General features: G+C 46.4%; 1 protein-coding gene across 1 annotated transcript in view; it reads right to left on the bottom strand.

Moving 5' to 3' along the window:
• MAN2A1 (mannosidase alpha class 2A member 1) overlaps positions 1 to 12,297 on the bottom strand; it is a 177,808-nt gene that overhangs the window by 11,754 nt on the left and 153,757 nt on the right. Inside the window, exon 20 of the mRNA XM_062212295.1 lies at positions 3,524 to 3,715. Coding sequence (XP_062068279.1) covers positions 3,524 to 3,715 — 192 coding nt within the window. The remainder of the gene's footprint in view (positions 1 to 3,523; positions 3,716 to 12,297) is intronic.

Raw genomic sequence — 12,297 nt, forward strand, 5'->3', positions numbered from 1 at the left:
GACGGTTCAGTTCCCGGTCACTGGCTACAGAGGGCTGCGCTGTAGCACACTGTGGGGCAGGACCACCGGGGATGCCTGCTCCCTCTTCACCTGATTATAGATATGTGGTACATGTGCCTTTCCCACAAGCAGATGCAAAGCTGCAAAGTAAGCTATGTCCATGTGAAAACCGAGACTCATCTACTGATATGAAGCAAGTCCTGGAAAACTGGACTTTGAAGAAGAGATTTAGGAACTCTCAGAAGTCAGCTTCTCTCTCTGAGGCCACACACAGCACTCTGGTGCCAGAGGTCTGGGCATGGCTCTAATGCTACCAGTTACCGCAGGGGCGGGGTGGGGACTGGCTTCAATCATTGAAATTCCAATGGAAATTGAAATTCCAATGAAATGGAAACTCCATGTAGAGGTTTAAAAATTACTAATTTCTAGGCTCTCATCCCCAGACTGAAGAAGTGGGGTCTCAGAGACAGGGACATTTTCACAAGCCTCTCTGGACTGGTGTCTCCAAGCGCTGGGCCACCCCAGGGGTTAGCACACCTCCCCTGGCACCTCATTTCTCTCACTCTGCCTGCCTATGACCCCTTTTCCAACAAGGAGTGGGGAGACCAACTGAGGGCTAGAACTAAGGGACCTTCAGACAGCAGCTGGGGGCCTGAGCAGACAGGGGTGCCCAGCAACACACGGCTGAGAGAGGAGGCCAGCCAGGAGACACGTGCCTCATCATGCTGAGGTGGTCCTTAGAAAACACCACAGCGACTGGAACAATGCTTCCTGAGATGCAGGCCGGCGCACCCTCTGGTCTTGCTGGGTACCTGATCTCTGTGATGACATTATCAACGTGGAGGGGAAAATGAGCTGTGACCTCCCAGTGAACAACCCTGGTACCGCACGCAGGGACGGCCAGCACAGAACAGGAACGTAATCCACGACACTTAGGTCTTGCTTCTGGGTTTATTCACTGAGTGGTTTTCTCTCTTTTAGGAGAAGCACGGAACGACAGCGGACACCTTTCAAGTCACAGTCTCTCTGAGTCAATATCCTCATCCGAGTCCTTTAATGATAATCTTATCAGAGCTTAGCGGACAGAGGGCAATTCTTTAAAGAAGGCATTTCAAATGCAGCGATCAATGCCCTAGGATTGCTAGTGGATGTTTACGCAACAGCTGGAAATATGTGCTAAGTGTCAAAGGCCGACACAGGAACTGGCACCAACTGATACGATGCCAAAAAGCCTCAGCTGCCAGGCTCTGGTGATGTGCCAGCACGGTGGTGACGGGCCGGCGTGAACATTTGTTTTTCTTCTTCCTGGTCAAGTCTCTGTGTTGTTCAACTGCTCTCTCTTCCCTCTGCTAGAATCTCGATTTGCACCCAGGTTGGCATTTACTGGATGTCATCAGGATAAGGATACTGACGTATGTTTACAAAGCATTTGTGTTTTCAAAGGGCTTTGGATGTGACGCAGGTGTATCTGATCAGCTCCACTGTATACGTCAGCAGCTGCTCGGCCGCAGGCAGTGATGGTAGCGCACCATGCACAGGTGAGAAGAGCAACGGCAAGCCAGGGGTCTGCACTGAGTGGCGGCCAGGCTGTGGAGGGCCTCGAGGTTCAAGGATCTAACCTATCTGACGGGCAGCAGGGTTTGTAATCTGGGAAGGAATTGGGTTTTATTACAGGACGGCAGGCGACAGTAGGAGGAACGTAAATAAGTTATCGCTAAAAAGCGGTGACATGGAAAATAATGTGGGCCCTGCAGTTCAGGGGTAAAACCCTATACTCACTGACTCTAGCCAGCTCAGGCTGTTTGTGGGGAACAAACACGTTTCCAACAACTATGAGGGAGGAACTGTCTAGAAGAGAGGCTAAGGGTCAGCGGTCTCATCCCCTTGGAGGCCCCTGCACTCCCCAGGATGCTAAAGTTCTCCACCATGTGAGCCTGAAGGGGGAATCCAAGGCCCAGAGAGTTGGCTGCCCTCTAGTCTGTGTTTTCAGTCCCTCGAGTTCAAATGAGTTACTGATCCTGGCTGTCCATCCCTGCTGCTCCGACCGAGAGACAAAAGGCACATCCCAGGTGGAAAACATCCACACCATCACGCAACGAACAGGTCCTGGCACATATTCCATGCAGGTGGTGCCCCAGGCAGGGGCTCACAGCAATGGATAAAAAAGCCCAGCATCCGGGACTTGTGTTCTGCCACACCTCCTGCCGCAGGGCCTGCATACTTGCTCCATACTCTGCCCAGGGCACTCCACCCCCCTGAAGTCTGTGGCCATCTCTCATTTCTGACCTCCTTCAGCCTTTCACTCCACTGTCAACTTCCCTGCAGGGCCCTCTCCAATGACCCGTATCAAAATTGTACCTTTTCCAAATCACTCTTCTCTCCTTTCTCCTAGTCCCCCACCCCCATAACACTCATTTCCACCACACATAGCACATGTCTCACTTCTTCATTCTGGATTTTCTCCTCGCACTAGATTCTAAGCTTGAGAAGGCCAGGTCTTTTTGTCTGCTTTGTTCACAGTGGCACCCCTAGGTGCAGCAATGAGGTACCCAACACGTGCTGCAAGTTCACTTGAGATGAAACAAGCTTTGCCATACGCTGAGACAGCCGCATGGACAGGTCTTTATGCAGTCAGGCACAAGTGCCTTATACTGGACCTGAAGTTTGCAAATCCCTGTACGTCCTAATTGTAAGCACCTATACTTGCTTTACTTGTTTTCTCTCCTGCCCTCTCCCTCCAACCCTTTCTTTCCTTTCCCTTGTTCTTTGTTCTTAACTATTTCTTTCTTCTTGTGTTGTCTTTAAACATAAGCATCCTCCCTTTTACACACTTAGGCCATGTACTCTGAGGTATTTCCCACAGATTCCATAACCACTTACTATTCCCAGCATCAACGCATGCCAGTTTGCATCAGCTCCACAGCATGATAAGAAGAATGTCAAATGCCTAATTTGTATTCTTTTCAAACGGTCTCACTGACCTTAGAAATGGGCCTATATGTAGACTGAAGCCCTCTAACTGAATTCTATTCCACACCGAGTAACGCTTCACATGCTCTTTCTCCAACATTTCTCCTGGATGGCTGACTTCTCAGTAACAAGGTCTGTGTCACAATGACCACCACAAGAAAGCTACGAAAATGAGAAAATAATTAAGTCCTATGCTTTCTACTTCTCTAACTCCTGAGAAATGCTGGCCAACAGAGAGAAATGAATGGAAGAAGTTGACAGAGCTGATCTGAAGGCCTGGTCCTCCAACTACTCATTATATGACCTAAGGCCAGCATTTGCTTCCTTATTTGTAGAAATGTGGTATTTCCTGACCCGCTCACCACACAACTTTTCACAAAATCAAATAAATTAGTATGGGGATTTTCTCTAAACAACTGAGCAACCGTCAATTATGAAAGGCATAATGATTCTGGCTAACGGGGAAGCCCTTTTAAGGAATCCTCATGGCACAGGAAAGCTCACAGTATCCCTCCCCACCCCCAATTCCCCACAGCTCTCTGTGGGTGAATACCTTGGCTTGAATCGTCCTCAGATTAACGAGGTGAATGTCACAGGGCAGAGATGACGCGAGCGGAGCGAATTCACCCAGCAGCTTGGAGGTGGGCGCGAACTTCTCTGTCATCGGAAAGACTGGATGATTCAGGAAAGAAGAAGTCAGGTGGCTGAGGAGGGAGGGGTAACTGACAGGATTCTTCTCTTCTTCCTGTCCAGAAAAAGACAACAACACTGAAAGAGTTTGTACATTTGCAGATTTCACTGTAGGAGCCAGTGTACCTGACAAGGATTCCACATAAAAATGTGACTATTATGATGTTGGAGCATTTTATAAACAACAGCCTTCGAAAACACACAGGACATCATCCAGCTCAGTTACAGGCAAGCCAAGGGAGTAAGTGGCCGCTAAACATATGTTTAAAATCTTCCTTCTTTTGATTTAACAGTAAGACTACTGAAGACATGTCCCACAGATATCTTAGGACAAGGCAAAACTTTTTCTCAACCTACTACAAACTGTTCATGATACACATCATCAAATGCTATATCCCTTCTCTTTGAGTTTCACTCATCACATTCTCAGGGTTTTGTTAAAAATTTTAATAAGACAAATACTGATACAAAGGTTCCAAGAATACTACCAAATGACAGGAGCTAAATATTACCCAATAATGGCATTTTTAAGAGTTCCATTTTATAATATAAGTAACTTGGCGCTGGCATTGTGGTGTAGCGGGTAAAGCTGCTGCCTGCTGTATCGGCATACCATATAGGTGCCTGTTTGAGTCCTGGCTGCTCTACTTTCGATCCAGCTCCCTGCTAATGCACCTGGAAAGCAGTAGAAGATGGCCCAAGTACTTGGGCCCATGCACCCACAAGGGAGACACAGAGGAAGCTCCTGGCTTCAGCCTGGCCCAGCCCCAGCCATTGTAGGTATTTGGGGAGTGAACCAGCAGATGGAAGATCCTTCTCTCTATGTAACTCTGCCTTTCAAATAAATAAATAATTTGAAAAAAATAAAAAATAAAAAACCTCAGGCTGCATATCTAGACCACCTAACTGTTTTCATTTAAATTTGCTAAATTATTGCAACTTGCTTTATTGTATTTTATTTTAAAACAGGAACAATTATAGATGCTACAGAATAGCTACCACATTTATATAATATATGATTATTCAGTATAAATTCAAAATACTTTAGTCTTTGCTATGATGCATACGTATACATTTCTGCATGTTCAAACATCAAAAAAAGGGGGAAAAATCAGGACGAGGGACATACATATGCTCAATGATACAGAAATTCATTAAATCAATGCCCAAGTAGAACTATACCAATAATGCCTAAGGAATAAGAACAGGCACAAGAAGAAAAAGAAAAGAAAATAATTTATGTGGCAAGGTCCTTTGATCACTAGATACATTTGAAGCAAATTTAATTTTGTATCTTATTTTTTCCAAACAACTACTTCACTGATATCTTCTGAGTATTTTGGTACTACAGGATTCCAACAAAAACCTGGGCTACTAATCTGTGTACAAAGACACGATTTATAGTGATAGGAAGCTTAAAATTCAGGATGCCAGATCAACACTGGTCAGAAGGAAGCTAACAAATAGTGACGACCATCGTGGCAACAGCCAACAGAGGATGTCATTACAATTCAGACCGTGGAGAGCAAAAATACTTTTGCAAAGGCAGCAGAGGGACCTTACAATACTAAAAGGCTGACCGAAAAATATTAGGTCTGCAAGAGTTCTTAAAAAAATTATCTATTCTACATCTTTTTAGAAGAGATAGATTAAATTAAAGCATATAAAATAACTTTCTCCATCCACACTGAAACTTAATGCGGCTGGAGGATAACCTGAATAGAGAGGGAACATTTTCAACAAGACATTTTAAATATACTCCAAGATCAAAGGACTTCATAATCTAGGTCAGGACTGCTGACAAAATCAGTTTTGAGTAGAGAAAGATAAAAGACACTAACAGAAAGGAAAACACCTGTCTTACTGGATTCAGGAGGCAGCAGGTCCATTCTAGGTCAAGAATCATTCGGAACAAGCTCTCTGGTTTTGGGCTACACCCTTGGAGGAATTCCTAGCCGCCTCAGTGGGTAGACAGTACACTTCCTGAGTGATCATCCACATTTTGGAAGCAATCATCCTCCAAACAAGACCAGCTCCCGGGATCCCTGGCATGTCCCCCAGATCAACCACAGACTAACTCAGGCAGCCTTTAGAAAAGAAAACACAGGTTCTCATGTCCCAAGCCAAATCCATGGGACCAAAATCCCCAGAAGCGGGCCTTACAAGGCTTCCCGTACGAATCCCATGGAGTGAGCTGCACTCTGCTCTGCGGACCTGTGCCGGAACGGACACCCGGAAGAGCCTCCTGGTCCATTAGCAAACACAGCTCCCTCTGGCATCGAAAGTAGCTGATTTGAAAACAAGACTCCCATTCAAAGATCCTTTGATGAAAGCCTCAAAGAAGGGAACAATGGCATGCGAATAAATACTGTGAGAATTAATGGACTGTGCAAGTCACTGTCTTTAGCGAGATAAGAAAGGGAGGTTTAGCAGGAAGTGCTGTGGTTCAGTGCCAGAAGTAACACTGCGGAGGCTGGCCAGCCGCAGGGTACACAGAGTGCAAGGTCTCACCCAGGGACCCATCTTCACACACTTTCTTATCATCCTCCTATTCACAGTAACAAGTGGCTCAACAAGACAAGTAACTGTTGAACTATCAATATTCTGATTAAACTCCTATTAACCCTAACCCTAACCCTAATCAATTGATTAAACTCCTTTTTTTTTTTAAAGATTTTTTATTTATTTATTTGAGAGGTAGAATTACAGACAGTGAGAGGGAAAGACAGAAAGAAAGGTCTTCCTTCCGTTGGTTCAATCCCCGATGGTCGCAATGGACGGAGCTGCGTTGATCCGAAGCCAGGAGCCAGGTGCTTTTTCCTGGTCTCCCATGCAGATGCAGGGGCCCAAGCACTTGGGCCATCTTCTACTGCTTTCCCAGGTCACAGCAGAGAGCTGCATCAGAACAGGAGCAGCCGGGACTAGAACTGGCGCCCATATGGGATGTCAGTGCCGTAGGCGGAGGATTAACCTACTGTGCCACAGCATCAGCCCTGGAAGGTAACCTTTCTACTGTAAGTGGATTCCCCAACTTTGGGATAACTGTTTGGTCTCTTGTTGGTTAGGAAGATCCAGACTTCTGTTATAAGTCTAGCTTTCTCTCTGTAGCCCACCTTCCACGAGTTTCTGGCACAGTCTAACTCAAAGCACACATAGTTGAGACCTTCCTTGGTGGGTTCCAGCCTGTATTCTGTGAGCTGGAACCTTTTCCCAGGCTCCTTGGTGTCTTTTATTAAACTCACTTGAATGATCTGATCCTTAAACATCAAGGCTTTCACTTCATCTCATTACAACGTGATAAATTATGTAAGAGTATGAGATCTTTTTTTTAGTCATCTTTGTTTATGCAGTTTAACCTGACACATGGTGAGAACTTAATAAATGTTTGTTGAAATAAAACTATTAATTAACAAGCAAATGCAATATAAATAAATGAGAGAGGAATACTGGAGAGAAGAGGAGTTGGGTAAAAAACACAATCAGGGAGAAGGAGAGAAAATCAAAGAAAAGCTTCTAGCTCAGAGCTGAAGACTGGCAATCTGTGGGCCAAATTTATCTATAGACATGTTTTGGCAGGTCTGCGTGGTAGTAGAAACAAAAAACAAAACAAAAAAAACCTTATTTTTCAGTTAGCTCCTTAAGATAATTTACCTAAAAATCAGGAAAAAACTCTAGAACCAGTTTTTGTTTTTTTACCCCGAATAACTGGAAATATGAGTCACCCTGGGCTGGCATTCCCATGTGGAAAGAGTGTGGTGCGGAGTCCCGGCTGCTGGTGGGACGCATGCCCTCAGCTTTACCACAGACCCTCTGCTATCTGAGCGTAAGCACGTGCCCTTAAACTTGGCCAGTCTCCCTCATGCCACTACTCTCCTGAGCCCTGACTATTTATCTAGCCTCTCCCCAAACATACAGAACTGGTATCCAGAGGTAAAACAGCACAACTGCAACAGCTGAACCCTTCTGAGGCTTCTAATGCCGAACTAGTGGACCCTCGCCTGTACCTACCGCCAGCCACAAGGGGCAGGGAGTAAAAGTCACAGAATTTTACCCGAATGTAGCCAACGCCAACTATCCTGTTTCTGCTGATCATGGGGTATCAGTGGCGTGGATCATGGTCAACCTCATGCAGCCCCAGTCCTGTAGCCCCAGTGTATTGCCTTCTGTACCCCCACAGGGGTTATCACTCCAAGTCCTGTTCTCACCGACTCTGCAGAATGTGCTAAGGACACAACTCCCACTGAGTCGGCCCAGGATTGCCTCCAGAGGCTCCAGCAGGCTCACGGCTTCCATGAAAATTTCTTCCCAGCCAGGGAGCATTGCCCCACTCCACTTTCTACCACCAGTGTCTTTGACATGAGAGTTTGAGTTGAAATTAAGAATACTGCTAAGCAAATTTATTTTTTAATCAAATATCTTCTTAATTTCACTAGAAACAGATTTTGTCTTCTCTAATCCATTTGTTATTTAAAGGAAGTTAGTGATTGAAGACTCAAGACACTACAGTTAAGTAAAAGAAAAATGTGACCAACATAGCATTATAAAAATGCTGGATTGAATTTATGGGACTGGCATTGTGGTGCACTGGGTTAAACCACCACCTGTGAATGCCAGCATCCTATGTGAGCACCAGTAGAGTCGCAGCTGCTCCATTATTGATCTAGTTCTCTGCTAGCCCACCTGGGAAAGCAGCAGAAGACGGTTCAAGTACTTGTGCCCCTGTACAAGGATCTGGATGGAGTTTCTAGCTCCCAGCTTCAGCCTGGCCCAATTCCAGCCATTGTGGCCATTTGGGGAGTGAATGAACAGGTGAAAGATCTCTGTCTTTGGGGCTAGCACTCTGGCATAGTAGGTAAGGCCACTGCTTGCAGTGCCGGCATCCCATATGGGCACTGGTTCGAGTCCCCCGGCTGCTCCACTTCCAACCCAGCTCTCTGCTATGGCCTGGCAAAGCAGTAGAAGATGGCCCAAGTCGTTGGGTCCCTGCACCCATGTGGGAGACCTGGAAGAAGCTCCTGGCTCCTGGCTTCAGATCGGCACAGCTCTGGCCGTTGTGGCCATCTGGGGAATAAACCAGTGGATAGAAGACATCTCTCATTCTCTTTGCCTCTCTCTGTGACTCTGCTTTTCAAATAAATAATCTTAAAAAAGTATATATATATATATATATATATATATGTCTCTCCTTCCCTCTCTGTAACTCTGCTTTTCAAATAAATAAATATTTAAAATAAATTAAGTAAATACATTGGATTGAATTTAAATCAATTATTATACAAGGAGTTTTGAATGGGAACAAATCAATTATTTAACTTCTAAGTGAAAGCTTTGTAATCTGACATGGAAATTTTTATTGCCATAGTTAACAGAAGTGTTGTAGTTCAATGTCAGTATATAGAGAAAAACATATAAACCAGCCACATTTGCAGGAAGAAGAAGAGACAGCAGCTGCCAACACTCTGACAACTGATTTTCCTGTGCAGTTTTAGTTCTTGAATGCTAAGCTATCTTCTCAGTAATTGACTTAAACTGTGAGTCTCAAGAAATGGCATAAATCCTGACATCTAAAATATATATTAATTATTTTCTCTTAAAGATTCCAAATACCAGAAAAAGTCTTGGCTTCAATTAGCTGTTGCCATTTCATTCAATCAACTACTAGTACTTCAAGTAGAGATCATCTGTCTCAGGCAAGGAGGCCCCGTGGGGCACCTGCCGTGAAGTGGAGGAGGCCGTGGGATCCAGCACGGGGAGAAGAACGTGCATCTGTGATGACGCAGCAATCAGCAGACAGCAGCCCCGGGCGTTCGAACAACGCATTCAGTTACATATCTGAGTGTTCATTCATCACACAAACCTGCAGACTCCAAAAAGATCATGGAAAAATGGAATTAAAAGGTATGCTTATTTTGGTGCAAAAATTTTTGAAATCTATGCGTAGTTTTTTTCATAATATGCCTTTTTCACAAATTGCTTGCAGATCCTTTATAGACATGGATCTCAATTTTTTTCACAGCTAAATAAACCCATCTTTTAGTTGCATTTTTCCATGAACCTTCTGATGTACTCCCCTACTTTGGACACTTTCATTGCTAGGAACAATCCCAGGAGACAGAGAGAGAGAAAGAAGGAGAAGGAGGGGAAGAGGGAGTGGAGAGGGAGAGGGAGAGGAAAGGAGGAGGGAGAGGGAGGGAGAGAGAGGCAGGCAGTCCCACTTTCATGGAGTCTCTGGTCCACAGGACGAGACACAGGGAACAGATAACCCCCCAGACATACAAAGGAGGGTCGCAGTCAGAGGGAGCAGAGCTGAAGAGTGCATCAAGAAGCAGCTGATGGAGGAAGCTCTGATTTTTCCTGTTGCTGACAACACCCCAGATGGACAGCCTGCAGAGCAAATGCAAGGGTGCCGTGGGGAAAAGGGCTTCGGAAGCACATGGGGCTGAAAGCAAACCTGTGGGCCCAGGGCTGAGCCCCTGAGAGGCCTGTGAGATGCTGGGGCAGGAAAGGGGGTGGCAGGTTCCACAGCAGGAAGGGCCATGCCAAGCATCCTGGCTTTTATTCTGACAGTAATGGGAACACATCAGGGAGGGTACAAAGGGGTCAGAAAGATCAGCTTTGTTTTTGACAAACAAAAAAACCCAAAAACCTCGCTGCCTACTGGGATGAGGATAGATAATGCCAGGAAGAAGGGGGCAGGGTGGACACGCACAGGCCACAGCCAGGGAATACTCGGAGCCAGTCTGTATCAGCGTAGTGCATAGAGAAGCTGACAGAGGTGAGATATTGTGGTGACGAGACAGACAGCTACAGGCAAAAACTGCCCTGAGAAAGGAGCTGGGCTGCTGAGGCAGAAGCGCTGTCAGGCATGGCTCCTGGGTGTCTGGCTTCCACTGGATGGAGCGGGTGCTCATCAGCACGAAGGGACACTGGAAATGGTTCAGGTTTGGGGAAAGGGAGCTCATGACAGTCATCTGGGATGAGTCAAGCCTACAAAGGCTGGAGGACGTATAGGAAAGCAGGTGGGGAGCAGAGCCTGGAGATGTGGTGAGACGAAGGTGGGCACATGCACCTGCAGCCTCCATCGGCACAGCACGAGTAGACAAGACTGCCGAGGGACAGCACAGAGAATGAGGAAGAGAGAGGCAGGCCTGAGGGCGCCCATATAAAGGGTGGGTGAAAAGCTACAGAGAGACAGAGAAGGAAGTGCCAGAGAGGCAGGCGGAAAACCAAGGAAGTAAGGCACCAGGGACCGACAGGAAGCTTTCTAAGAAGTGACGATGGCTGACGTTGATGCCGCCGAAAGGCAGAGGAGCATGGGGACAGACACATGCAGCTGATCTAATGCCAATAGCAGGAGCCCTGTGCACATGGAGGCTGAGAGCTGAGCCTGAGAAAGAAGTGAAAACATGAACTCATCTCAGACTTTGGCTCAGTCAGCAAGAGAGTGATGGCAGAGCATAGGGGAAATGGGAATAGTGGTTGAGTTAGAGCTGTTTTCTGTTTGTGTTTCTTTAGGTTTATTTGTTTTTACTTATTTGAAAGAGAGACAGAGAGGGAGAGATCCACTAGGTTACTCCCCAAATGCCCACAACCCTAAGCTCAGCCGCAAGTCCATCTGGATCTCCCACATAGGTGGCAGGGACACAAGTACTTGAACCCTCCTCTGCTTCCCCCCAGGGCACACATCAGCAGGAAGCCCGATTGGAGGTGGAGGTGGGACCTAAGCCCAGGCACTGGGACATGGCAGGCGGTGTTCACAAGAGGCTGGACCCACTGCACCACAACGCCCACCCCTTGGTATTTTTAACAACAGAAGAAAACAAAATGCTTAGAAGCCAGCAGAAAGGCCCTCCTTGGGAGTGCTGGCTGTGCGGGACAGGGCACAGCAGACAGCGGATGAGGAGCAAACGTGTCCAGACAGGGCTGCCTGGGGTGCAAGGAAGCGAAAAGCCCAAGCTGGAACAGGAGGTGGCAGACGTCCATGACCTACGGCGGTCAGCGCTGTCCACTGGCTGTTCCTACTACAGAGTGGGAGGTGGGTGAGGTCACTGGCTGAAAAGGGCAGGGAGGACTGGAAATGGTCAGTGCAGAGAGCAGGTGGGTACAGAGGAAAGGGCCGCACCAGCCTCTGGGGTGCGTGGGCAGGAACCTATGGAGAATGCTGAGGGCCACTCGGCTGTCACCCAAGTGGGCACGTGGAGAAGTCCAGCAGGGCTTCGGTCAGACAGTTAAACGCCGATGCTAGACTTCACTCTGAGAAATGAAAAGTGAATATGGAAGACGGACAAGCAAATCCATTTTCAGTCGAGGCAGCTAAGTCTAGAATAAGTACACTGAGGTCTCCAACAAAGTCTGCGAATCAAACATCATCTCCATAAGCATGTGACAGCTCTATTTGTTTTTAAACTCTTTCTTAGCCCCGTTTAGAGAGTCTTATTCCTTTCAGAAGTATTTCTGAAAATTCACCCAAAATGATTCCTGGGAATAATTTTTTTACCCATATAATAAGCAAAAAGGAAAAGGAAAATGACCTAATGTACACCTAAAACAACACTTCTCCTTGCAGTTCTCTCTGTGACTGTGAGCTATACAGACATCTCCACTCTGGAAATTATAAAAACAATTTAACAGGTGTGT

Source organism: Lepus europaeus, chromosome 15 (assembly GCF_033115175.1).
Source record: "Lepus europaeus isolate LE1 chromosome 15, mLepTim1.pri, whole genome shotgun sequence".
NCBI lineage: Eukaryota > Metazoa > Chordata > Mammalia > Lagomorpha > Leporidae > Lepus > Lepus europaeus.